This window comes from Coptis chinensis, chromosome 2 (assembly GCF_015680905.1).
Source record: "Coptis chinensis isolate HL-2020 chromosome 2, ASM1568090v1, whole genome shotgun sequence".
Taxonomy (NCBI): domain Eukaryota; kingdom Viridiplantae; phylum Streptophyta; class Magnoliopsida; order Ranunculales; family Ranunculaceae; genus Coptis; species Coptis chinensis.
The window spans coordinates 51,878,751-51,905,751 of record NC_141457.1 but is presented as its reverse complement, the minus strand read 5'-3'; the positions used below and the strand labels follow the sequence as shown (position 1 = coordinate 51,905,751).

Here is a 27,001-nt window from a genome sequence, read left to right as displayed (position 1 = left end):
TCAATTATTTAATTTCTTTTCAAATTTAACTGTCCTTTATTTATTTCCACTTAAATATTATCCTTTTCCTTTTCGTTCACAGCATTGTTTTTGGATGGAAGATGGAGTTGTTCAAGTTTATGCAAACAAAGATTGTAAGACGTCAACTCCACAGTTTATTGTGCTTCAGGATTTTCTTACATCCTTTTTTATTATCTTCAGAATTTTTTATGCTGTTCTTTTACCTCTTTTCTTTTAGCGACAAAAAAACTTTTCCCTGTGACTGATGCAACAACCTTTTTCACTGATCTACATCGTATTCTTAGAGTGATTGCAGCAGGAAATATTTGAACTCTCTATCATCATCGCCTGGTCCATGGCTAAGAGAAAATCAACAAAAACAATTCTGTCATCATCGCCTGGTCAATATATGAGCTTATTGTGTGTTACTTAGCGATTTAATCTATGACTTAGAGAAAATCAGCAAAAACAAATATTAAAATAATATAATACCGCAAAAAGATGGATTCTAATCCAATTTTTGTCTGATTTGCAGGTCCTTCAAAGTTATGCAGTTATAGTTTAGGATCTCAAGGCTACTCCTTAAGGATTTTTTATTTAGTAGAAGTTTTTAGTTATTAGTTTTTCTCATTCCCTTATTACAATTGTGGCGGTAATTAATGAATCTTTCTTATTCAAATTTAGAGAAAACAATTATTCTTCAATTCCTATATTTGCTATGTTGAGTATGGTCTTTGACTCAAATCTATAATAAACAATTGCAATTTTTTTTCTCACATTCTTTGCATGGTTCCGTCAGATAACATATTTTATTAGATTATTTTAGTTGTCACCTTGTAAACAAGTTATCATACATACTTTTTTTAATACATTAATGCTTTTTGCTAGTACTGATAAGCATTGAGGACTTATTCTTTTGAGAAACTACCAACGAACTTTGAAATTAATATAATACACTGAGATTAATTTGCAAAACAACCCCATGAGTATACAAAGGAGTTTCTTTCTTTTATACGAGATGAAGTTGAAGAATGGCAGCTCCTAATTCCATGGCTGTTTGCTGCTATTAATTTGATGATCCATCAATGCTGGAGCACAATATTATTTGTATTCGCCCATTTACAAAATTAACTTATTAAGTTTTGACATATTAACACATTGCTATTTTGCAAGTAAAGCACCCCGACCCACTTCAGGAGCCAAGAGAAGACTGAAGATACATAATCAAGAACATCAAACTTTCGCATGGTCATACCTTTGCCCCCACAACAGCAAGCTGATCGAATGTAAATCATGCTGGTTCATGCTTAACTAGCTTGGAAGCCAGCATATGAAAATGGGCATGGCCTTGCTGAAGTATTTCTTATTGAGGCTGCTACAGAGAAATCTACACTAATAAAGGTTTCCTTACAGAACAACTTATCATCTCATGTGCAGCACGAGCAACTCAGGTTTTTCAATTAATAATTTCCAATCGTTACAGAATCTTGCAACTGCTGCTCCATCAACAACTCTGTGGTCGGCCCCAACATTTACCTGAGAAGGAAATGACCATGTTAGACGTGGGGACAGAATCCATCCATCTTTAACATACTGTACATCATGCCCATTAAAAACACAGATCTATATTTGACAATTACTGCTTACATTGACGATGGATGCAGGATAAACGCTTCCATCTTTTGCAAAACGTGGAACTTTCTCGATTCTGCCAATTGCAATGATAGCAACTTCAGGCAAGTTGAGTAAAGGAGCGCCAAACTTTCCACCGACAGCTCCAATATTGCTCAGAGTTATTGTTCCACCAGATATATCCTTAGAGTTTAGCTTGTTATTCAATGCCAATTTTTGTAATCGTGACAGTTCCGACGTTATCTGATTGCAGGGGGGAAAAAAATTAAAGAAAGAAACAAAGTAACGGTTTCATATTCTTCTGAATGAAGGAAACAATAGGAATTCATATGGATCAAGACAAGGATAAGTCTGAATTCCCTCTTAAGAAAAACGTTTGGGAACGTCCACTAGCCAACCATAAAAGCAGGCCTAGTTTAGAATAGGAGAGAACTTACGAGAAAAAAGCAGTATCAATCATGCCTACGTTAATAATAGGAAAGAACCAATGAAAACAGAGCAATATGTGAGATAACAAGAAGCTAACCTCTAGGATGGATAACAATTGAACTTTCTTTATGTTTGGCACAACTAAACCATATGGAGTAGCCATGGCAACTCCAATATTATGGCTTCCTGTGCAAAACCAAAAGAAATTGACTGTGAAATGCAAGTGAAGACACATTACAATGAAGTAGAAACATTTAAGCTGTACAAAACACTAGAAGAATGATCAGTTCGATAGGATTAACACAAAAATCTCCAGTAAACTTGATGCTCAAAAGAGTCTAAGCACTTTTAAGTTAACTAACATGGCTGCATTCTGTGACCTGCTGAATTTGGCTAAATGAAGGATAAAGGAAGATCAATTGATGACTCCATTGTCTCATGAAGAGGAATGACAGGCAACTTTAGATAAAGTCAAGATACAACAGGTAGATGCATTCTTTTACAGAAGATAGCTCAACACAAATATGAGTTTGACAGTAGTCAATCATTATAAGTCTACACTAGATAAGTGAACCTAATGTCCAGATAATATACACCATCGAAAGTAAAAATGATTGATGATGCATCAAAGACAAAGTTTGAAGTATATATGCCTTCTACAACTCAACCTTGACCAGAATAAAAGTGATTACTGGATATCATCGCGTTCAATTTACGTTAATCAGATGTTAACTTGATTTGAATTTATAGACATATTGACAGTGAGAGAAGAGGTACACTTGCAACAAACTCATGACCATGGATCCTTGGTTAGGTGCAGTGCAACTTAGGTTTATCTTCTTCTCCGTAGTTCCTCCTTTACTGGTAGCCCAATTAGTTAAATGAAAAATCACTACTTCCCTAATCATTATCATTATCACCTTTATCTCTCATTTTCATCTTTCTATGCAATGAATGCCGGTTTCCAAAGTGATGAGAGGCTCTAATGTGTGTTCCTTATCCCTTTTTCTCCACACTTTTTTTTTAAAAATATAATGCATAAAAGGTTTGTGCAACGATTTTGTATTCATATTTCGAAATTTGAAATCGTACGTGACAAAAGTTTCAGATCTAACCAAAGAAACTAATAACAATTGATTAATTGCTACTGAAACAAAACAGAAAGAAAAAAATACGGTCTGACTAGTCACAATAAGGCTCTAAGTCTATTCTATGAATTCTATTGTGAAAACCATGCATAAACACCATGTCAAATCAAGAATGGATAAGAAGTTAGTACCCGGAGTGCAATGATCAGCCCCTTAACTTTAGCACATATAGTTGAAGGCATAGAAGGGCAGGTTCTTGTTCACCTTAAGCCGTTACAATATGGACTTCTCAACACCAAAAATCAAATAAATAGGAAATGTTTGAGGAAGATTAGTGTCAACATACCTTTAAGGGTGATCTCATGTAACTCCTCACTGAAGGAACTATTCAGTAATGGATGTTTACTCAAAGCCATTGAAAGCGACTTCACCAAAAATGGTAGGTAAGTGTGTTTGACATCTGGGTCAGAATTTTCACTTTGGAAGACCGCTTTAAGCTCTACCAAAGCATCACAGTTGATCTCTTCTAGATAGTGAAAATGTGGAACTTTGGCAGCCATGGTCATTGATTTAACCATAGCGCGCTGGAAACCCCTGCAATGATTCTAGTTAGTTTGCCTGCCAATGATGTTCCACAATGACTTCAACTCAATATATAACAGCAAAAAAACATCCGCCCTTAACAACTTTCGCATTGCAGACACGGTAAACCATTTGATAAATCCATATACGTTTCTAGAATAAGTAAGACTGTACATGTTGTTTTACTTGTAATATATAAGTAAGCTAAGATGTGGTAAATCTATTTCTCTGCATTAAAGGAAATGGTAAAACATTATGCATGGCACTTTTCTGTGTTGTTATTTTTACTCTTTTTTTGCTTGGTAAGACATATTTCTTTTCTGTGTTACTATATTTACACACAATCTCTATATGTTAAGCTAAAATAAATGGTAAATCTATTGTGGAAAGGATGAGCTTAATTAGAATGTCACGGATGTAAGTATGTAACATAAGTATAAGTAATACTTTATCCTTTTCTCTGTTATTCTCTAACTAGTAATTATGCATCTATGCCAACTATGCAGATCGCTGGCTCTTCTCAGTAAAAGTCTAGCACATCTAGGTTCCCATTTCTAAGTTAGGTTGGAAGTCTTTCCTACTTCATGCATACAAGACACATTACCGTAGGGGAACTGTTTGGTCTTCAAAGTGCCATCCATCTTTATACAAAGATTTTTCCTCTTTTGCTCCCAATAGTTTTGTTGGTAATGCAGATGGTAGTTCAGACATCCCTCTGCTAGCAGCATAATTCAGGATGTCTTCTTTCAAAACCCTCCCATCTTTACCCGTTCCATGAACAACATTTATATTCATACCAAATTCCTTTGCTATATTGCGGACAGCTGGGGTAGCGAGAACGCCCCCTACTTCACTGGGAGAGAAACTTTGATTACATTTTTCAAATGTATCTGAAGTTAAACAATCTGTCCTCATATCATCAGAAGGTAACGTCGACATCTGAGATTCACCAATAACCATTTTCAAAAGAGTTTCTCCAACCTGCCAAATTGACAACAAAAAAAAAATGAATTGGCTTAATCACTAGCAACATCAGAATATCTGAAAATAAGTATGCAAGGCAGAGATTTATCTTAATCACTAGCAATATCAGAATGAGTTTTTTACTTCTGCAAAAGAGAAACATGATTGGTTGCACTCTACAACTACAAACTGAACTTTTTATTGTTAATAGCCAGAAGCAGCATATGCAATATTTCTCAGATCACAGAAAAGAAATTGCAATAAAAGAAAAGAAAAAAAAAACACAATACCAAAGTAAAAAGAGAAGAAAAAAAAATACTATTTTTCCATTTTTCCATTTTACCATGATCCTATCAGCCTAAATATACTAATTATCTAGAATCCTAAATGTACTTTGTAAGTTCCTTTGATAAGCATAGACGCTAAAGGTAAAACTTGAAAGACAAACTACATTTTGAAGAAAAGAAAATATCTCACTTTTAAGAGGATGTTAAAATTCTTTACCTTCACTATGTCGCCAGAGTCATATAGAACCTCAGAAACCTGTCCCTTATAACGGCTTGTAATTTCTATAGTTGCTTTGTCACTTTGAACTTCACAAAGGCGTTGAAATTCTTCAACGTGATCCCCCTGCCAGAGAAATTATATAACACGTACTCAATCCGTATAACATAAGCAACAATGCAACGATGTTCTAAATAAACCGTGTCAGCAAGCAATATAAAATCAAGGATTCCAAAATAAGTATCCCTTGAAAGTAAAATAACTTTCTCACCTCTCGCACAAACCACTTGAGAAGCTCGCACTCGGCAATACCTTCCCCTGTTTGTGCCAAGGGTACCTCAACTGTTCTACCAACTGGAAGATCAACCAAGGCTTGAGTAGTAAAGTAACATTTATTTTTCTCGTGTAGCTTGTTCATCTACACAATACATAAACTACAAAAGTAAAATTTATGAACCATATTCTACTTGCAAAACCATCCCTATTTTACATGGGAATTTTTTCCAAGAAAACAAGGCCCACAACCAAAAAGTCGAAAAATGAAACAACAAAATAGACGTGTCAATAAAGTTTGAATTAAAAATGAAGAAACAGCTCACCTGGAAGTAAACAGAAGAAAAAGAAATGGACCGAGAAAATATTAATTGAGAACAAAACCCGGAAATTAACAATGGCGTACGTTTAGAACTAGGATTGCTAACATACGCACAGACCCTTCGTGCTCCTCCAATTCGAAAAATGCGTCTCCAAATCATCTTCTCCACTAAAATGAAACGTAAAAAAAATGTTCGTACTTTATTTTTATTTTTTGTTTGGGAGAAGGAGAAGGAGGAGAAACAAGTGTCAGAACTGAGGATGGTGTTATATTTCTGATGGACCTGGGTACATCGTCCTCTTTATTGACTCCTTTCATTTTTGGTTGCACGCGGAAAGGATGGCAGTTGTAGTAACGTGTGGCATTGACACGTTGCGGATTCTTTAGTGGGCTCAAATTAAGTGAGGAACCTAGGTGCATGTGATCAAGTTTGTTAAATTTTTTTATGTAAAATTCAAAAAGAAAAGATAAGGTACTATCCATACGACAGCGGAGACTCACGTGGCATAGGAGGCACAGTTGCCATTGATCTAACTAAACCCACTTTTCAAGGTAGGCTCCCAATTATCTAGACTCCTTTAGGTTTTTACAAGGACACTTCAATATCCTCTTTCACCTCGCTCCCTCACTCGTTTTTCTTGTAAATCTTCTTGTGGTTGTACTTTTCGGAGTTATCGGTGTTTTCAACATAGAAAATATTTTTGTTGTGCAAAGACATTATGGGTTTTCATGTTTTCATTCAAGTATTCAACAATACATCTTTTTAGTCCAGACGATCAACCAACTCGTATTTTGGGTATATATATTTCGATACAACATCCATATTTCTCATTAAAATCCAAAATGTAGAGAAAACGTGAATTAGTTTGACTTTATTCTCAATGTGAATGAAAATTTGAAACAAGATGCTATATTATATATACCAAGTCTGAGGCCCAAACCCCAACATTTTACTAAGGCTATTCATATTTTACGTTGTTTGTATAAAATATGATGTGTAAAATCGTTTTTAAACTGCTTGATCTTGAAAACTATCGAACTGCAAAACTTTAAGATTGATATGGGTGCAGTGTACTCCAAGTACTAAACTCACACTTGCAAATAATTGTAAAGAATTATGATTGTTATGTGAATTTAGATTATCTACTAGATAACTGCAAGGTAGTGGGGGCGTGAGCGGAGGTGGAAAAAAGAGAGGGAAAGATGAGTTTGTGGTGGGGAGAGAGAGAGTTGGGTTCGGTTGAGAATGAAGGAGGGAGAGAGAGAGGAAGAGTGAAGGAGGGAGATTGAGGCTGTGTAAATCACTCTTAGATTGTGAGAACAGTTTGGAGGAGAGATTGGGAGAGGTTGGAAGCTAAGACGGGGAAATGAGAGAAGAGCGGGGGGTACGGTCAGACACAAAGTAAGGATTATTTAGGAGTACGGACAGACACATGGGAGAGTGACACGTATGAAGTGGTTTTTTGTGAGAGTGTTAAATAGTGACCTCAAGAGTTCACTCACGCTCACAGATTATGTTATTATAATGTTATTGGAAGTGGATTTGTTGTTAGTTAAAAACAGTTCGATCCAAACTGCTTTAGTCTCTTTCAGGTTACAAGGTTATTGCAAAAAGTCATAGAACGATAAACAACAATCGGAATGAATTAGGTATAATTTATATAACTTGTATAGTTGTTTGAAGTCTTAATTCATATATTGATTTGATGGTTAAATGAAACTTTTATTTTCGATGTTAGGAAGTAGTATTGGGGATGGATCAAGCTGCTGATAGTGGAGTAGTAGTGCATTTTTCTTATATACAACATGCTTTGGGAGAATCAGCATGCATGGAAGCTGCTAATGGACAATGTAAAAAAAAAATAGTTGGATTTTAACATTAATCATTGTTGTTTGTGTTAGGAACCACAACTCAAATATACTCATTTTTTACCAATTACCAACAACAGTAAAAATCTTTCTCTTAAATGTACCATGTACGAAAATTTCAATCCGAGTCTAGTGAAGATTCATTATGTCCTTAAGACATATTTTCCCCATCATGGTGCTTCAAGGTTAAATGGGAAATTGTCTCCCAAGATGGAACAAAATTTTCCTTCTATGGAAAACAACATTGAAATTCTACAGAATCAGTGAACTCAACATTGTGTTTTGACTAATAACAGATAGGAGAAGAGAGGTTGAAAAGGTTGTCTCTTTATGCAAAAATGTCCAATATTTATATGAGAGTGGTGGATTTTCGAAATAACACACTGACTATTCGAACAGTCATACTTTTAGAAATGACGCACCTTTTCGGCATAATGCAATATTTTGAATTGTTGCATCTTTCGAAAGGTCACACATTTTCGGTATAATGCAACATTTTGAACCGTTGCACCATTTCGGAAATATTTTATCTCTTTAGGGTATCTCTAATGGAGGGTGTAAATTGTTTAAAGTGTAAAATTTACACATTAAATATCAAAAACATGTTTCCAATAGGGGGTGTAAATCCCAGGCGATAAGCTAATAGTTAATAGAGGGGGTGGGAAATTCTCCATCCAGTTATTAGTTAATAAACATCTGGGGCGTCACTTAAAGTAATGTCCCAATTAAAAAGAAATTCGGACGTCACTTAAACTCACGTCTGTTTTGTTGTTTTTTTTTTTTTTATAATCGTAACGTTTGCGACGGGTAAAGACCGTCATTTATTGGTTGGGACAGTTTTAATAAACTACGGACATTACTCAAAGTGACATGCGTTTTATTTCTTTTTTTTAGTTAAACCACTTGCAACCGACTTTGACCGTCTTTTTTTATCAGTTTTTTAATTTTACAAACTTTTAAATTTTGTTGCATTGGATACCATTTTGGATGTGGAAACTATTAATGTGTAAGAGAGGTCATAAAATCCTAATGGCACCTATGTGGCACTTATGTGGAGGTGTATATATACACTCTCCATTGGAGATGCCCTTACTATTTCAAGTGAAATTGTTAAGCCTTATGGGCCTAAACGAATTAGGCATTGTTAAGAAATTGGTTGTCCATAAAGAATATACACTACACGCCACCTAGCCATACGCACAAGCCTAAGCCTAAGCCCATCAACCCAACCCAGCCGGCCGGTCGGTCGAACGGACGGTGGGGCGTGCGCGTGTGTTTCTTGTTGAGCTTGATTGTGTTCCTTCTACATGGAAGTGGTACCCCTTGGGGCCCAACCCAAGTAGCTACAATTAGGCCTTGTAAACTCAACAACTCTTTGGTGTTATTCCCATGTGGAACTAATTGTTTTTCACACTCATTTCTCAACCATTTCATCTCAAATGGGGTAATATGGAAGACAAATTACTCATTCATTTATCAAAGAATTTGTGCAAATTCAAGTTCCATGTGTTCACTACACTTTGAACTTTTAATTACACACCCACTTCTCTAACAGTTTGTTGTGAGTTGGAGTTGTAAGTAAATATTTGTGTTTTTTTAGCTTAAAATATCATTGCTGAAGCGGTTGCTCTTGGTTAAATCGAAACTCTTATAGCTGGAATATCATCAAGTGTTAGTGCTAATGCAAGTGGACAATGTGAATAATATGTTTTTTAGAAATCACACAGTTAATCTAATATTTGTGTGTTGTTTTACAGGACGAAAAACGTTGAATGATATTCAATCACATTATTGAGGAAGGGGTTTCTCTCTCTCATTTGTTAGCACACTATGCAATGTTAGGTTATTTATTTAAATTGGTTAAAAGAATTGAAAGTACATTAATTTATGTGCATTGTAAGACTCAAATGTGTTGATTTGATACACAAACATTGATGTCTGACAAAAACTTGTGTGTTATTAGTATGATTATTATGTGAATTTAGATCTATTATGTTATTATAATTTTATTGGAAGTGGGACGTGGATTTGTTGTTAGTTAAAAATAGTTTGATTCAATGTTTTCGAACTTAAAGGGATGGGCTGCTCTTGTTTTTTAAGTTCAATGATTTTGTGAGCATTGTTAGTGCGCAAATAACATCTACAAATGAACTCAAAGTCCTTAGCAACACGACTTACACGGGTATCCAGTTCTTCGTAAAACAAGTCCAAATATTTTATAGAGACCAGGTTTATGAGTTCACAAAATAACATAATCTAGTGGTGGTGCTGGCATACAATCAGACTCTTCTCGAATACACCTCTAATCTCAGACATCTAGATCTCTAAAATCGGGTGGATCAAGTAAAATATACCCCATAAAATCATGTATGTTTGAGTTTCCTATAACATGTTTCACTTGAACATGAGACCCTTCAACTCTAGTGGTCGTTGTACACCCGAACACTTGCAGGCTAAATCCAATATTGGTAGTCGGTTCCCATTAATATTCTGCGACTTCTTAATTACCATAACCATATTACATTGTTTTCCTCTAGCGATTGCCCAACCAATTACCTCATTACGTGTATGAAAGACCTAAATATATGAAAGAAACCAACAATCACTACACCATAAGGGTCATTTTGTAACGCAGCAAAATTTTCATTTGTAACACATATATCCGTTACTACTTGTCTAACGGACATAATCGTTAGGTTCTCTCTTATCTGTTAGTATATTTAATTTTATTTTCCCCATTATTATCAAAGTATTATTTTAATGTATGGTAACAATTACATCCGTTAGGAAACAAATATAAATCATCTAACATAAACACCAAAAGGGTATAAGTGGAACTAAGATAAAAGATTAGAACTAAATAAAACAAAACAAGTTCTTCTCCCTTGCTCGTCTCTCTCCGAGTGTTAAAAGCCTCCATCAAACAGTATCCCCCATCTCCTCTGTAAAACTAACCCTCGCTGACGAAGAAGGAAATGAACTAGGTACGCTTTCTCTATCACTCTCTTGATCGATTTTCTCTCTCGTTCTTACCCAAACCCTAGCCAGCCAATTTCTGAGTTTTAATTGAACTGTCCAAATTACATTTATTTGATTGACCATCTTTCCGATAAATTTGTTTCATGTGGGAACTGTGATATTATTGGAATCTAATAAATTCATGCTCTGAATTGGGATATTTTGTTGGATTGCTAAGCTTCACTTTTTTTTTTCTAGTGAAATCCATCTTCAGATATGTGTTGGTTTGTTTGTCTCAACTTTATTATTGACATTAACATCAATTAATCATGTTTGTTGTGTTCTATATTTGCCTGTTTAGGAATCATTTCTTTTCCAACACTAATAGAAAAAAGGCTTTTTGTGACTGTTTTAAAATGTTATTTGTGACTGTTTTGTTCGAAAAGGGTTTTTGTGACTGTTTTAAAAAGTTTTAGGTGACATGCTTTTTAGAAACGGTCACAAATGCTTTTTTTCTAAAGAAGATGTATATGTGTGGAGAACTATTTGTGACTATTTCACTAAAATAGTAACGTGTTATCCGACTCTTAAGTGACCGTTTGACCCATTATTTGACCCAAGTAGTTTTTGGTCTAGCGCGCCACAACTCCACTAAAAAACAACTGATTCAAAACACGACACACCCACGTTCACTCTCAACTTCCGCTGTCTCCGGCTCCCTTCAAACTCTCTAAGTACAGAAACAAAGAGAAAGAAACACTTCGCGAGCTTCCTTCAAACTATACTCTCTAACTCGCAGGGATATTTTAGTAAATACACACCTTCTAAAAAAAATTGTTAAAGGGTTTGCTGCCTCTCATCTTCACACTCGCACCATAAGGTAGATGGCTCGCCATGGATAAAAAAATCTTAAGTTCTATCTCTCAATGAGAATGACCGCTATTCCTTTTCAAATTTTGAGGTAGTCCCCAAGCTCTCCCTTTTCGTTCCTTTCCACCACTTTCTGTAATTATAGAGTATGAGGTGAGAGAGAAGTCAACTCTTCACACCTGGATGCGTGGCGGATTAGACTATATAATGCTCCAGCATCTAGATATCGATGGAATTTATATCACTGGCAGCGTTCTTGGTCAAAGCATTGCTCTTGATTACTATGTTCACCAGGTACCTATTTAATCATATTTAATTGTGAAGGCAGACTAACTTGAACTTTATCAACACTCACGAATTGATTTCGCTTAGATCGATGGAATGGACAAAATCGGTACATTTACAACGAAAAGTAAAAAACTTTTTCAACTTGTGGGAAAAACAAACTCTAATTTAGCGGATGTGATTTTGAAGTTTGGACTATTTGAGAGGTAATGACTTACCTTATCATACCAGTAGATACTCTGCTTTACACTAGATACAAAAGGCAATTTAAATTTGTTGATACAATGCCTCGTACTAGTTATGCAGTCCTCTTGCATCAGTTTTTTCGTTCATATTTCTTAAAAGGCATTGAATGAAATTCTCTTGCTTCATTTTATTTCTTCTCATAATCATTGCATACTTGGGCCATGGATGTCAGTTAGACAAACTTATTTTATGCATAATAGATATTCTGCTTTGTCTTTATATGACCTCTTGGAGTACTTCCTAGACTCCTTTAAGGACATGATCAAGCGGAGTTATGAATGCCAACGTAGATTTAAAAGTAGTAGTAAATTCTCAGACTCCTTTAAGGACATGATCAAGCGGAGTCATGAATACCAACGTAGATTTAAAAGTAGTAGTACATATGTTTTCTAATTGCTCAGTAAAGATTATCATATAATTAGCTGTGTTGGGAGTGAACACAGGATCTGGCGAAATAAGTGTACGTATAGTACAACAATTAGCACCTTATCCACTATGGTGTGGCTTGTGAATGTCTTGGATAAACTCTTTCCTTTCGCAAAACAAATAGGTGTTGCAGAAGCTTAGCTTTAAGTTTGAACTTGTAGGAATTACATGTTTAGTTGGATGGGGCTCTAAAGTATGCAAAACAAGGGAAGCTTGCATTGATATGCTATGTTAATAAATGGCATGCTCATACAACTTCATTCAGCTGCACTCTTCTTGGGAATGGCTGAATGAAGTTGGCAATTACATAGTCGGTATGCATTAATATTATAATTGAATAATTTTATACATTAGAAATGAGTTGATTTTACTTAATATATGTTTGCAGAATTTGATGCCTATACTGGAAGTAAGATATCGTCTATTAATATCGGTGAACCTGTTGTACGAATGTTGTATAGTCCTATAAGTGGACATGTTGTTATTGCAATGCTTGAGGATTGTACAATTAGGTCGTGTGATTTCGACACGGAGCAGACTTATGTATTGCATTCACCTGAAAAGAGGATGGAACGTATTTCTTCTGATACGGAAGTTCATCTTGCTTTGACACCTTTACAACCTGTTGTGTTTTTTGGTTTTCATAGAAGGATGAGTGTGACAGGTTCGTTATTGTGATTGAGTATGGTTAAGAGATATTCATTAAGGGTAATAGCTGTTTATGATATATATTTTTTTCAATTGTTTGCACTGTGTGAAGTTGTTGGAACGATTGAAGGGGGAAAGGCACCAACAAAAATAAAGACAGATATGAAGAAATCGATTGTGAATCTTGTTTGTCATCCTTGGCTTCCTGTCCTGGTAATGCACATAATATGATATGTATAATATTTATACTTTTGTTTATAGATTTTAACACTTTTTTCTCATGAGCAACCTTTTGTTATTGGCTTCAGTATGTAGCTTATGCAGATGGATTGATTCAAGCATACAATATCCATACCTATGTTGTTCATTACACACTACAACGTAAACTATTGCTACCTTTATTTTAAGTTCTCGTCAATCATTTTTTTTTTCGTTTTAATAATGGCAAGTGTTAATTCTTGCTTTGTGTTCCTCAAGGCAGTTGATACTACCATTAAGCTTATTGGGGCTGGTGCATTTGCTTTTCACCCGACCTCGGAGTGAATTTTTTTTGGTGACAGAAGGGGCACTCTTTTAGGGTGGGATGTATCTACAGAGAGGCCGAATATGATTGGCATGTGAGTTGCTCGTTTTTATGTTGTTTGCCTGGTGATTTTTGCATTGATATATCGTGAGAGAGGATAATCTACAAATGCATGTGTTCCATATCTGCCCTTTAAATTGCTTATATGTTCTCTCTTTTGTAAGATGTAGTTAATTTTTAATACTACTTTATCGATGACAAATACGTCAGTAGTCTGTATGATGTGATCTTCATAAGCATATGGTACACTGGAGCTATGTTGTTTCACCCTTAAAGGGGCATTTCTACCACATTCATAAAGTATGTCTGGATGTGTGCAACCCGGGGGACCTTACCATGACTCTGATTCTTAATCATTACATTTTATCCTAAATTATGCATCACGATATTTTGGCAACACAAATATGTGCTGTAAAGTCTTATTTGAATTCACATTCCAAGTTTTGTTTGGTACCTCTCATGTTGTCATTCAATCTTGGTCTAGCTAACACCAAATAACATATTCAAAAATATAAAAGAACAAGGGAAGAAGATTTTAAAAGGTTGGGAGGGTTTTTCTCATGCTCTTTCAAAGGGATCATTTCTGGGTCTGATTTTTGGAGAAGGTTTCTTCTTTAGGGATTAGAGTGCCAGGAGAAGTAAAACCTGCGATAGTGGCCCTAATTTTTTTGAACTGTCCTTTCTTGTGGTTCATCCTCTGATGTTGGAGATTTACCTTGTAAGTAATGTTTTCTTCTGTGTATGTGTGTAAGTCTGTCACATCTTTCTTCATATAAAAACTTTACATCATACAAAGAGCTTTGTGGATGTAATTTTGTACGTGTGCCATTCTTGCTATTGCATACAATGTGCATTCAATTTGCCTATATTTCTGAAATATTGAACATAGATATTCCATTATGTCTTATATAAATCCTTAATAAATCCAGGATTGTGAATCTTATGGATATTTCTCATTTCTGTTGAGGTAATTTTGGCAAGCATTACTGCATTAGTTAAAAAGTTTATTTTACTATCATCTTGCTCTGTTGTGAAAGCATATCCAATTTAACATGAGGAATAATTTCACTAATTTGATGAACTTGTGTAAATGAGGTTTTCATCTGGGTCGACATCAAAGTCTTTTTGGGTAGTTATCATAGGTTTAATGCTCTGGCCCTTATCGCATAGGCTTGCAATAAAGCATAATGATCTTATTGTGTGTTTTTTGAGATGGCCTCTGCTCTGATTTGTGTTTTGCTCAGACATTTTACTCAAATTTCTGATTCAGTTCTCAGGTGGGTTCGCAGCCAATCACATCCATTGCTTGGATTCTAACATTGCGGTTACTCATTACCCTTTCAAAAGATGGAACTTTTCAAGTGTGGAAAACAAGGGTCATAAATAATCCAAACATGCCTCCTATGCAAGCCAATTTTTTTGAGCTTGCTGGTTAGCTCTCTAATTTGTGCTGGAATCTATCTTTAGTTGCTTTTCCTTTCAATACCTAGGGGCATTCTAACTGTATCTGATGAAATGTGCTTGATTTGTACATCCTTGCCAACTGACCCTTGTTACCAATTTAGCTGATAAGGAATAATGAAATTGTGTCACACAACAGGCTAACAACCCCGCCCCCCGTTTCAAATATTATTTGCGAGGAGTCTGACCTTGCACAAGATTAAAGAGTAATAATTAAACAGATGTTTTGTTTTAATGTTATTTATAAACTTTAGACTTGTTATCACTAATTGATATTTTGTTATTTCTTTGCAGGAACTGAATCAATTGACATCACCAAAATTTTATCTCAATGTGGAGGAGAGGCTATCTATCCTTTACCACGAATTAAAGCTTTAGTGGTTCACCCAAAATTAAAATTTTCAGCATTGTTGTTTGCTGTTAAGTATAGCAATGAACATCACTTATTTTGATTGAACTTAATGTGTTGCTTGTTAGTCAATTTTGTCTACTTTTGACAGAATGTGACAAGTGAAGACAATTTGAAAAATAGGACTGCATACACTAGAGAAGGCAGAAAACAGCATTTTGCGGTTTTGCAGAGCGCAAGGGGACCATTAGGTGAATATTAATAATTTTCCAGGTGTATATCAGGATGGCAGTTGCTATACTGAACCTGTCCAAAATGACTCACCTGTTTGATCAGTCTCCAATTAAGTACTATTATTTTTAAATTGAAAGACGGGAAAGTAACAGTATTTCAAAATGCTCGTCATCTACGACCTTATCATTTCAATCGAAGGTTTTTACTTCTCTTTAGAGGAAGAGGTTTGAGGAGTCGAGTGGAGTTTTTCTTTTGGTAATATATACTAAGTTTAACCTTCAAAAGCAATGATTTTTACAGTTTGACTGATGAACAAAATGGGTGGACTGTGTTTAACGAATTGGCTGACCGTAGTTTGATTTGCATTTATTAACTGTTAATATATTATTTTATAATGATTAAATTTAGTTGACTCCATAACTTAAACGTATTATAAGCAATAAATTAATCCAAAATTGAGTAAATTTGTAATGGAATGATTCAACTGTAGCTCACCGAAGTTGAATGTTTAGTATAAATGACTTAATTAGTAAACATAAAACTTCTTTTAGTAATGCAAACAAAGAGTTTGTTTTGTTTATCTTTCACTGGAACTTTTTATAAATAATTTTTTTATTTTATCTTTTGAAAATTTTGATCCCAAGACCTTGGGGCCCAAACTCCTATTATCTATTTTGTAGGACCTTGCTCAAGTCTTGGGAGGTTGGGCAGTTGAGCCCAAGGTCTTCAGATTGAATCCAACCTTTACTAGGGAAAATGAGATTGAAGGGTTTAGGGAATAAAGTGTTAACTGAAAAAGAAAGAAAGAAAGAAAGAAAGAAAGAAACATATAGCACTTGTTAAAAATGGCTAAGAGGAGTTTGCCTCTGCTAGTCTGAACTCATAGTTTTAACACAGCCGCGTACACGTGTACAAGTGGTATCAGGATCCCGTGTCGGACACTTTGTACCCTTTTCAGCCTGTTGCCAAATGTTAACTTTTGAAGGTGTTTTTTTCTCGTTTTTGAAGGAAAAACTATCATCTTTAGGATCATCCGGAATTTTAGTCGATCATCAACTTCAGATGCAACTCCAGGAACATCACTTGAAGGGGTGAGTTGTTGGTGACCAAAATTTTTATTTACTTTCATTTTCCAGCAGAGGGCAGAAGCCATTTTCTGAGGCATACCTAATTCTTGCTTGTACATTTATATATCTGCAATGATCCTTGGTTTGTTAGTTACACAGTTTTGCCAGTTTTTTTTTTTTTTTGGAGATTGCTACAGTATCTACAGTGTACTTTGCCCTCTCAAAAGGGCTGAAAGGATGTTTGTTTTTAGGATTTAAATCACAATTATCCTTCAATGCCGTTAATACGTTTTAAGTCCTCACCCAATTTTTTCCCTCCAAATTAGCATAAAGATAAATGAGAACGTGTCTATACCTTTATAGATAGAAGATGATGTTTTAAAATAAAAGCATATGCAATGTATCATTATAGATGATTACATGTACTTTCAGTGTCTTCTTCAGCTATATGAATGTCATGGTCTTATGGATAATGCATTTGATTCTTATTATTTTTACTTGTCAGTATATGATATGTAAGATAAAGATATCCTGTATTCGGTGTTGAAGATATACTATTTTACTTTTGCCAGTCAAGGTCAGCTTACAATATCAGATATTGCACGCAAGGCATTTCTTCACAGTGTACGTTCCTTTCAATCATTACTCCTCGATCCCTAATATATCTTTTAGCCTAATGGCTAAGTTTCTCCTGTTCCATTTGTCATGTGTATTTTTACGTATTCACTGTTAAGAGACAATGCATGCAATGATGGAGAATGTGCTATGTTTTTAATGTCAAGCTATCCATAACACTAAGCATTACAGTAAACGTCTAGATTTTACACCCATTCTGTGTAGACTGCAAAGTATCATGTTTTTCTTAAAATGATTTTTTTATTCCCATTCTGAGCATTGCACCTTGTTAGAGTTCTAAGGGACAGTTGGGACATTTGCCCCCAAAAGGACCCATGACCTGAACCTCCTCCCCCAACCATATTGTTTCCCTATATAAAGATGCGTTAAACCTACCGTAACCACTTTTCTCTCTTGTTCTTCATACTTTCATCTTTAGCATTATTATAATTTTTACTTGCCTGATAACTTTTTTATAGCATTTCATGGAAGGTCACTTGAAAGGTGGTCCAATCTCTCGATTGCCCCTCATTACTTTATCAAATGCTAATAATCTTCTTAAGGATGTTCCTGTCTGCCAGGTACTCTGCTGAAGCATTTCTTTCATTCTCCTCCTAATAACTTCATTTTGTTTACTTTGCAACTGATGGGTTTTGGTTCTTTTATAGCCATTTCATCTGGAGGTGAATTTCTTTAATAAAGCCAATAGGGTTCTTCATTATATGTGGGTCTGCTCATACTAATTCCTTCAACATTGAGGTGTGGGCCAAGATGAATTGCGGCCTGATTGTTTTTTCTTTGTTTTTAAAGAGGGTTCTCAGTCTTGCAGGACTTCAGAATGCTCATTTCAAATTGGTCCAGTACTCGTAGTGGAGGAGCCTTTCATGTTAAACTTCAACTGGGACGTTGTCTTGTGTTGTCTTCATTTGGTTAGTTTCTCTATATTTGGAAATGGTTATATAATACTTGGTGACTTGCAGATCGATAGTGGTCTGATGACACCAACCATGAAAATAAGGAGGGACAGAGTTGTGGCTCGATACAGCGATCAGATTTCGAGTCTTCACAAATAAAGTTCTATTAGAAAGATGCCTCCCACCTCACCAAATCTCAGTATAAGTAACAATATGATTCTTACCCCTTTTTATCTTCGAGTTAGATATCAGGATGTTCAACCCCATTTAAGGAACCTTTTAGCGGTTGGTACTCGTGTAAAGCATAATTGCTTGGTCCTTAAGATGGCAAAAGGTGTTATTTATTTCATTACGTTTTATGATTGTTATTTATTTTATTACGTTTTACGATTAAGTACAAATATATATTGGTTATCTAATGGGATTGGAATATTTCAATGAAATTAGCAATATATATGTGTTACTTGAAATTTAATGGATCATATTCAGATATGTAGTTTATTCAGGTGTGTAGTTGATAAGTGCTCAAAAAGTGTTATTTAACCCTCGATTATGCCTCTTGTTTAGCCATCTTAGTGGACTAATAGTGTTTATAAGTTGTGTTTTAAGATTCTACAGGTGAAAAAGAGAGTTTTGTAGAATATTAGAGAAAATGGGGTAAAACGAAGCAATTCGGAACATTAAGGATCACATGGGAGGCCCGTGGACAATCATGGAGAAGGCCAAGGAATTGGAGCTGTTAAAGATGCGACTTGGACCTATTTTAAAGTCTATTTGGAAGTCCAAGGCCAAAGGATTCGTTGCTTGGACCAAAGCCCGCAAAAGAGGATAGAAGGATAGAGCAGAAGAGAGAAAATCGGCTTATGCGTCTGGGACGCATGTATCGAGCGTCCAGACGTATTGATCAAGCGTCCGGGACGATAGATCGAATCGGCCCGCGACGCATTGATTAAGTATGGGACGATGAATAATGCGTCTAGACGCATGAATCGACACCGTAGCCAATTTCTTTCAGTTTTGAAGAGGCGAAGTCGGACTCTGGAAGAAGTCTATTTGTATTAGGAAACAAATGACGGTTTGGAATGCTTCTAGAGCTCATTGTAACCCCTATAAATAGAGGACCTAAGTGCCTCATGTAATTGGCCAATTCACTTATATTCTTGTCTCTTAACTTGAGAAGAGAGAGAGTAATAATAAAATATCGGTTTTAACTAGTCGAGTCTTAATAAATTAGTCTTTCTAGTCTTATGTTCTTCGACTCTTCTTCTTCTCGTTCTTCGTGTTCTTCCTTTTTATGGAAGGCTAATCTTCTCCTTCAAGGAGAAGATGAAAGCCGCTCTTAAGGTTTAATGATTCTTCCGATTCATGGTGTTCTTCAATCAGTTAGTTCTTTATGTTTGTAGTTATTAGTTCCATTGCCCACACCAGGGGATGGAAGTATAGAATAGGGTTTATGTTTTGCAATATTAATATCATGCTAGTGTTCTTTACTTTTCTTCTAGTAGTATAATTTTTTAGAGTTAGGGAAGTATTCTTTGTGTTGCCTTAGAAGGGGTAGCTCAGGGAGTGGCTGCCTAGGGGAAGTATTCTTTGTGTTTGCCTTAAGTGGTGATTCATTGAATGGCCGCCCTATTAGGAAGTACTCCTCGATGTTGCTCTTGATAATACATTGAATGGCTGCCCGAGCTTACATAAAAGGAAAGAAGATATTAATAGCATAAACATAGGAACAACCTCAAGTAGAGTTAATTGTTAACGATGTTTCGTCCAAGAGGGCATCGGCACTCGCTCGATTGCCTAATTGTAGTCTACTTGTAAGAACAACCATGAAGCAGAAGGTCATAGATCAAAAGTATTGGTGGATTCTAATCTCTTGAATTCCCTCTCTTATAAATTCTCAATAGTTTAGTTAGTTTATCTTAGTTTAGTATTTAAAATCTCTACAATCATAGTTTTTAATCCCTCAAACCCCCTTTCCAGTCCTGTCCTTCACATAACATACACTTAAAAGTGAAACGATACCCTACTCATCCTTTACTTATTGAGGGATAATTAGGTTTTGATACGCTTCTATTTGTTCAACGACCATCATACATCTACATCATCCATACACATCTGCACACACAAAAAGAGGCAGTGTCAAATGGCGCCGCTGCCGTTTTAAGTTGTTTATGTTTAACGTTTTCTTTCAAGATTAGAATTTTGGATCTTGAGGTAATTTTAGCCGCATCATCCATCCTTTTAAGAAAGAAAGAAGCTTGAAGGACATCTCAAGACAAGATCTACCATCCAGGTTAGTCGAGTCTTCATTCTTTTTATTTTTTTCTTATTATAGTTGCATCATAGTTTTGTTTTATTGCTTTCTAGTATAATTGAATTTAGGATCTTTTCAACAATTGAAGTTGTAAGCCAACACAAATGAAAAATCAAACTCTAGTGTTTCTTGTCCGAATCTTGACAAGCGGACTATCGTCGTGGGCAGTGGTACTTAAGCAATCCAAGTGATTCACCATAACCCTAGAAGAGGCGACAGCCTTTTAGACAACGGGCTAGAGATACTAGCTGCAAAGCCCAACCCAGTTGAAGAAAAGTAGTTTTACATTCTAGTATAATTTAGAATAGTTGCATAGTAGGATAGTTTATTGTTATTTTCGCGATAGAATTTTTATAGTGTATGCCCGTCGTCCATATCATCGCCCGAAGAAGAACACAACAATGGACAAGGTTTAACAACCGAAGTCACAAGAATACTAGACGAGATTGATACAATGGCCGCAAGCAATGATGGAGGTGTTTTGGACACCAATAATCTTGAAGCTATCCCTCCCATGCAAGCACAAATGAGGAAGAAGCCGAAAGTGATTTCTATTCACCAATCATTGGAGACCCACCAAGCAAAGATTGTTTTTCGAGACGAAGCTAACCGGTTTGAACTTAGAGCATCGGTAATCTTTATGCTTCCAAAGTTCAATGGTTCGCATAATGTTGACCTTATGTTCACATGAACAAATTTCTATCGATCCTCGGAACTTTCAAGAACAGAATATCGGGGATGAGAGTATCAAGTTAATTCTTTTTCCACTCTCACCAAAGGTAAAGCATCCGAATGGTTAACTGCCGCACCGATCAATTTAATCAACAACTGGGAGAAGTTAAAAACAAAGTTTATGAACAAGTTCTACCCACCCCGTAAGACATGCAATGCAATGCAGCAAGCCATCGCAATTTCAAAGGGAAGGTGGTGAAGAATATCATCAAAGCCGGGAGAAATTCAATAATCTGCTAGTCTCATGTCCACATCATGGTTATGATAAGAGTACACCGGCTCATTTTTTTTTTTCGAGGACTTTCTACTATGAACAAGCGGATGATGATATCAATGCATCAAGGTAAGTTTACATCATTGGATGGAGAGGAAGCCTACAACTTTCTCGAGAATTTAGCTAAAGACACTCAACAATGGAGTACTAGCAACGAGGACGTAGCTAGAGTGGAGGGTGTCGAAGAAATTTGGCAACCAAATTCAAGAAGACCCAAATCAAGCAATGCTATCAATTATGGCAAGCCTATCAACAGGACTTGAAAATCTGAACAAGAAGTTTGATCGGTTCTCCATGAATCCTCTAAAACCAAACAATTTCCAAGCTAAACCTCACCATCCAAGCCTTGTTATACCATTTGTAAGCTATGTTTCGATGAAGGCCACACTCATCAAGAGTGTTCAGATTATCCGGATCTGAATAATGCAGAGGCATGTAGTATCAACTCTTTAGGAAGAAATAACCCGGTTCAATCAGGGGTGACGTAATTATTGGAAACCACAAAATACAAATCGAGGAATTTTCCTCCGTGATTCCAAAATCGGTCAAATCGGTTCGAATAACCGATGATCGGTTCCCAAAACCACCAAAGAACCATACGTAAATCAACAAATCATATCGAACCAGCAATACCAAGCCAACAAAAACAGAAAGTTAGTATCAGATCTTATGAGTGGATATATTGCCCCTACGCCTCAGTCGAGCAAAGCAGTTATCCCACATCTGGAAGAAGCTATCACCACCATTGTCAATGAGCTGAAACAGACAAATCAAAGAACCCAGAAGTTAGAGAATAACTTTAGTGTCATTCAAGGCCAGATAGGGCTAATTGCTGCCGCCTTGACAGAGAGATCAAAAGGAACATTACCAAGCCAACCGGAGCCAAATCCGAAAGGAAGAGGTGTCCTGCAGGTGGATAACCTAGAGATTACTCATGAACAAGTTAATGCTGTCACCACTCTAAGGACAGGCAAGAAAGTTGATAACAAGATTATCTATGAACCAGGAAAAGATTCTGTGGAGCCTAAGGTAACTTATGTCCCCACCATCCTACCCAGTTCTAACATTCCAGATATATCTAGTGTTGTGCCACCCACTGAAGTAACTGTTGAGAGAGAAGCTGAAGGAACTACTGTGAAAGTAAGTAAGAAGAAGCCATCGCGAGTGACTCTACCTGTCACTCCACTATTTGTTACCAAGCTAACCAAAGCCGAAAGAAGAGAACCGATATTGAAGAATCCGCCAGCACCGTTTCCTTCAAAACTAGTGAATACCAGAAAAGATGACCAGTACAAGGAGATTTGCGATGTATTTCAGAATTTACAGATTAATATCCCATTTCTGACTGCCATCAAGCAAGTTCCCTCATATGCCAACTTCCTGAAAGATCTAGTAAAGAAGAAGACCAACATTCCGAAAGAAGCTTTTATCGCTCAAAGATGTTCATCGCATTACTACGAATCTATCGGTTGTGAACCGAAAGATCCCGGAAGTCCAACTGCTACATGTAGAATTGGAGATTCTTTGGAGGAACAAGCTTTATTAGATTTGGGTGCCGGTGTGAATCTTCTACCATATTTCGCCTCTCACGAAGTTGGGCTTGAAGGATCTAAAACCGAATCGATGTTACTTTATAGTTTGAGATAGATCAATGAAGATACCTAGAGTACTCATTGAAGACGTCATAGTCAAGATCAAAGACTTCTATTATCCGATTGATTTCATAGTACTAGACACAGAACCTACATCTGGTAGGCAGATACCGATCATTCTAGGCAGACCATTCTTGGCCACTGCAAATGCACTCATCAACTGTCGAAACGGTAATATGACGTTATCCTTTGGTAATATGAGAGTCGAAACCAATATTTTCCATACGTTACAGCAACCACAGGAGGTGTGTGCTGTGAACGAGGTTTGTATGATTGAAGCGTTAGCACAGGATTATCTGACTCATTCATATCCTGCTATCGAAGTGTTGAAAGCTCTGACAGACTCAGACTGTGAGGAACTTAGTGTTGAGGCAATGCCTAATGGACCATATAAAGAGTTTAAGAAAGAGCCGCCTAAGCTAGAATTGAAGCCTTTGCCGTCTACACTCAAGTATGTTTTCTTGGGAGATTTGGGAACCTACCCAGTAGTCATTGCATCAGATTTGACTGAGGAGCAGGAATCCAGGTTAGTAGCACTTTTAAAGGAACACAAGTCAGCTATAGGTTGGGCAAGTGATGATATCAAGGGGATCAACCCTATGATAGTTCAACATAGGATTCATTTGGAAGAGGATTCTAATACTTCTAAGCAACCACAGAGGAGGCTTAATCCGAAGATGAAGTAAGTAGTTCGAGAAGAGGACGTCAAACTCCTTGATGCCAGCATTATCTACCCCATTTCTGATAGTCAATGGGTTAGTCCAGTTCAAGATGTGCCGAAGAAGTCCAGAACCATAGTAATCGAGAATGAGAACAATGAGTTGATTCCAACCGTGATTAATTTGATTTGGATGGAGAGTTTGCATCGACATGTGAAGTTGAATAGCGATCGAGGAAAGATCATTTTCCATTGCCTTTCATTGATCGATATTAGAAAGATTAGCTGGACAAGCTTACTACCGCTTTCTTGATGGTTACTCAGGATACTTTCAGATCCATATTCACCCTGAGGACCAAGAGAAGACATTCACATGTCCTTTTGAGGATTGTCTGCATCATCTCTCCTTAGTCCTTAAACGTTGTTGCGATACCAACTTAGTTCTGAACTGGGAAAAGTGTCACTTCATGGTAAAGGAAGGGATACTGCTAGAAGGAATTCTAGTAGATCGAGCGAAAATGTCTACAGGAAGTAAGCATGTTGTCGAAAGATCAGTTTTGAGATGGAAACCTAAGTATTCCCCACCTGTTAGTTTATGGGATTTACTCCCTGTTGACCTTCAAAGGAAGGTTATTTGTATGACTCGTGTAGGGTTCGGTAAAAGTTCATTTGCACATAAGAGGAGTTTGCGTAAGCTAGGTTGCTGTAAGAATTGCCATTCTAAAACTTGTCCTGGGTTACAGCCATTAAGAGAAAATTGTTGGTACAAGGTATACTTTTATCAATCACATGCTGAGAGAGATCAGAAGAATTCCTACAAAGTGGAACCGAGTGGGTGGGAGTACTAGTCTTGAGGATCTGACTATAAAGGACTCAAAAGTCTTGAGGATCTGACTTTAAAAGACTCACATTACATCTTGGGATCCGGACGTGAAAAAGACCTAAAAATTTGTTTCTTGAACTAATTCGATATTCGCATCAATGGTAATATCCTACATTTTTCTCATCCATTTCATTTACTTCTTTATACATTGAGGTCAATGCATGCATAAGTAGGGGGAGGGTGTACTTGAGAAATGAATTTCAAAAATTAGTTTTCAAAAACAAAAATATTTTTGTTTCTATATCAAGATAGCATGAGAAAAATGAATTTTAATGATGAGTCCGGGATATATATTTCTATCTTGCTTAGTGTTGAGTTTGATAGATAGTTGATATTATTGATTTCATTACCGCTTAGACTATTTATTATGCTCGGACATAGTTCTTATTGATAGAATTCTTTATCAAGGCACCACCATAGATTTGGTCAGTTTGTGTACTTTTGCTAGAAGAGAGATTTAAACCCCTAGTAAACTAGAAGTAGAATTTTTAGACTTAGCCCGTGAGACTTGAGCTTTATACCCATTCTTTGGAGAGTTCTTAAAAAAAATCCGAAGTCTTAGTGACTCATCATCTTTCAGTTCTTTATGTCATTGTAATATAGTCTCATTATTCGTTGATTTGGTTAATCACGGTGACATCAACCGGGAGATAGCCATTAGGTCTTGTAGTCTATTCAAAACAGAGTATCATAATCGATAAGTCAAGTAGTAAACCCATTCAGCCTTTATCCCACCTAGTAGGACCATCATGTTAAACCTTTGCATGCTTTACAATAAGCCATTTTCTTTCATAAAACCCCTACCCTTTACCCAACTCCGGACAAGGAGTATAGCCAAAATCTTTATCAGCCATACCCATATGTTTCGAGAATACGAGGGACACAAAAGAGGAAGAAAGAGCACAAAAAGGAAGATTACAAGGAAATACCGAGAGATACAATAAAGACCATCATTACGTTTCTAAGTGAAAGAAGCTAGTGGAAAACAAGCATATCCAAGCACTAATCAAGGATATACCCGAAAAAAAAAAAAAAAAAAAAGTTGAACGTAATGGATGGAAAAGCTAAGACAAAGGAAGAATTTTTCTGCAATACGAATTTGAATAAATCTTCCAAAAAAAAAAAAAAAAAAGAAGCAAAACCCTTAGTGTTCTCTTAAACAACCTTAGAATCATTTTTACCTTTCCTTCATAAACCAATATCCAAGTCAAGTTACAACCCATGACTTATCACTACAGTATGGTACGAAGTCTAGAATAGGTGAGAGGATGCTAAAGTGAAGGACCCGACACTTCATATGTGATTGACATTCTTTCCATGAGACTACTTTTATTCGTAAGTCCTGTTTTTTCAAGGTAGTATGTGGGATGTTCGTATGCATTATTATTTTCCCCACATACATGAGGTAAAATAGTAGACCATCTTCTGAGAGATTCTTTGTTGAGAGTATGACTAATGATGATTGAAAGTCGAGATTATCTACCTATAGTAAACTAGGGATTCCGTTTCTTGGATAGGAGAGTATAGGAGATTGACTAAGTACACACATAAGCCTTGATTGAGAATTTTGTCAATTTTTACTATCTCTCATCATAATCTATGAGTCTTTGCAGTAATGTAGTTAGCAATGGAGATTGTCTATTGGAGTAAGCACTAAGTGGGTAAGGAATTTCTCTCTCTGAAAAATACTATCATTCTTGAACATGCTATTGATTGATTTTGTGGGTATATCACCGAAAACCCCCACGAGACTATAACTCGTCCTTTTTTGGGAACTTAAAGGTTTAAAGCCTTGTTGCATATGGTAAATGCAATCGCGATGCCCGCTAAAAATGAGTTAGGATTTTATTTTTGTTATTAGGATGTGATTTTGATCACTTATCTATTTTTTTATCTTATTTGCTAAGAGACTAGCAAAAGGCTAGTTAGGAGTTATGATAAGTGCTCAAAAAGTGTTATTTAACCCTCGATTATGCCTCTTGTTTAGCCATCTTAGTGGACTAATAGTGTTTATAAGTTGTGTTTTAAGATTCTGGTGAAAAAAAGAGAGTTTTGTAGAATATTAGAGAAAATGGGGTAAAACGAAGCAATTCGAACATTAAGGATCACATGGGAGGCCCGTGGACAATCATGGAGAAGGCCAAGGAATTGAGCTGTTAAAGATGCGACT

General features: G+C 36.2%; 2 protein-coding genes and 2 long non-coding RNA genes across 6 annotated transcripts; 3 read left to right on the top strand and 1 right to left on the bottom strand.

Annotated features, from left to right (window-relative positions):
- Positions 1-1,019: 1,019 nt before the first annotated feature.
- Positions 1,020-6,211, bottom strand: BCE2 (2-oxoacid dehydrogenases acyltransferase family protein). Of its 3 annotated transcripts, none has more exons than XM_086589065.1 (8): positions 5,798-6,211; positions 5,470-5,616; positions 5,199-5,324; positions 4,336-4,712; positions 3,496-3,743; positions 2,159-2,247; positions 1,648-1,875; positions 1,020-1,536 (listed from the first exon to the last, which is right to left on the bottom strand). In XM_086589065.1, exons 1-8 carry the CDS (start codon positions 5,951-5,953, stop codon positions 1,423-1,425), a joined length of 1,485 nt encoding a protein of 494 aa, XP_086445191.1. In that variant the 5' UTR covers positions 5,954-6,211; the 3' UTR covers positions 1,020-1,422. The 3 variants fall into 3 exon arrangements, with proteins under 3 accessions (XP_086445191.1, XP_086445193.1, XP_086445192.1); XM_086589067.1 differs by having other exon boundaries at positions 5,470-5,552; positions 5,878-6,068; XM_086589066.1 differs by having other exon boundaries at positions 5,878-6,035.
- A 6,519-nt stretch (positions 6,212-12,730) lies between these two features.
- Positions 12,731-13,810, top strand: LOC147516494 (uncharacterized). The gene is made up of 4 exons (XM_086594578.1): positions 12,731-13,111; positions 13,208-13,308; positions 13,404-13,476; positions 13,577-13,810. The coding sequence occupies exons 1-4, from the start codon at positions 12,826-12,828 to the stop codon at positions 13,636-13,638; spliced, it is 522 nt and encodes a 173-aa protein (XP_086450704.1). The 5' UTR covers positions 12,731-12,825; the 3' UTR covers positions 13,639-13,810.
- Positions 13,811-14,395: 585 nt separating this feature from the next.
- On the top strand, positions 14,396-16,037 carry LOC147516493 (uncharacterized). The gene is made up of 3 exons (XR_015213686.1): positions 14,396-15,109; positions 15,434-15,558; positions 15,640-16,037. It is a non-coding gene; the product is annotated as an uncharacterized LOC147516493 (long non-coding RNA).
- Positions 16,038-16,722: 685 nt separating this feature from the next.
- LOC147516492 (uncharacterized) lies at positions 16,723-18,676 on the top strand. The gene is made up of 4 exons (XR_015213685.1): positions 16,723-16,813; positions 17,362-17,413; positions 17,884-18,163; positions 18,385-18,676. It is a non-coding gene; the product is annotated as an uncharacterized LOC147516492 (long non-coding RNA).
- Positions 18,677-27,001: the final 8,325 nt, after the last annotated feature.

Bases quoted from the DNA above. Each gene is read 5' to 3' on its own strand.
- BCE2 (XM_086589065.1), bottom strand. From the start codon at position 5,953: ATGATTTGGAGACGCATTTTTCGAATTGGAGGAGCACGAAGGGTCTGT. The intron at 5,325-5,469 runs GTGAGAAAGTTA...TTTCTCTGGCAG, and splicing joins TCAAGTGGTTTGTGCGAGAG to GGGGATCACGTTGAAGAATT. The intron at 3,744-4,335 runs GTAATGTGTCTT...GAATCATTGCAG, and splicing joins GACCAAACAGTTCCCCTACG to GGGTTTCCAGCGCGCTATGG.
- LOC147516494 (XM_086594578.1), top strand. From the start codon at position 12,826: ATGTTTGCAGAATTTGATGCCTATACTGGAAGTAAGATATCGTCTATT. The intron at 13,112-13,207 runs GTTCGTTATTGT...CACTGTGTGAAG, and splicing joins TAGAAGGATGAGTGTGACAG to TTGTTGGAACGATTGAAGGG. The intron at 13,309-13,403 runs GTAATGCACATA...TATTGGCTTCAG, and splicing joins ATCCTTGGCTTCCTGTCCTG to TATGTAGCTTATGCAGATGG.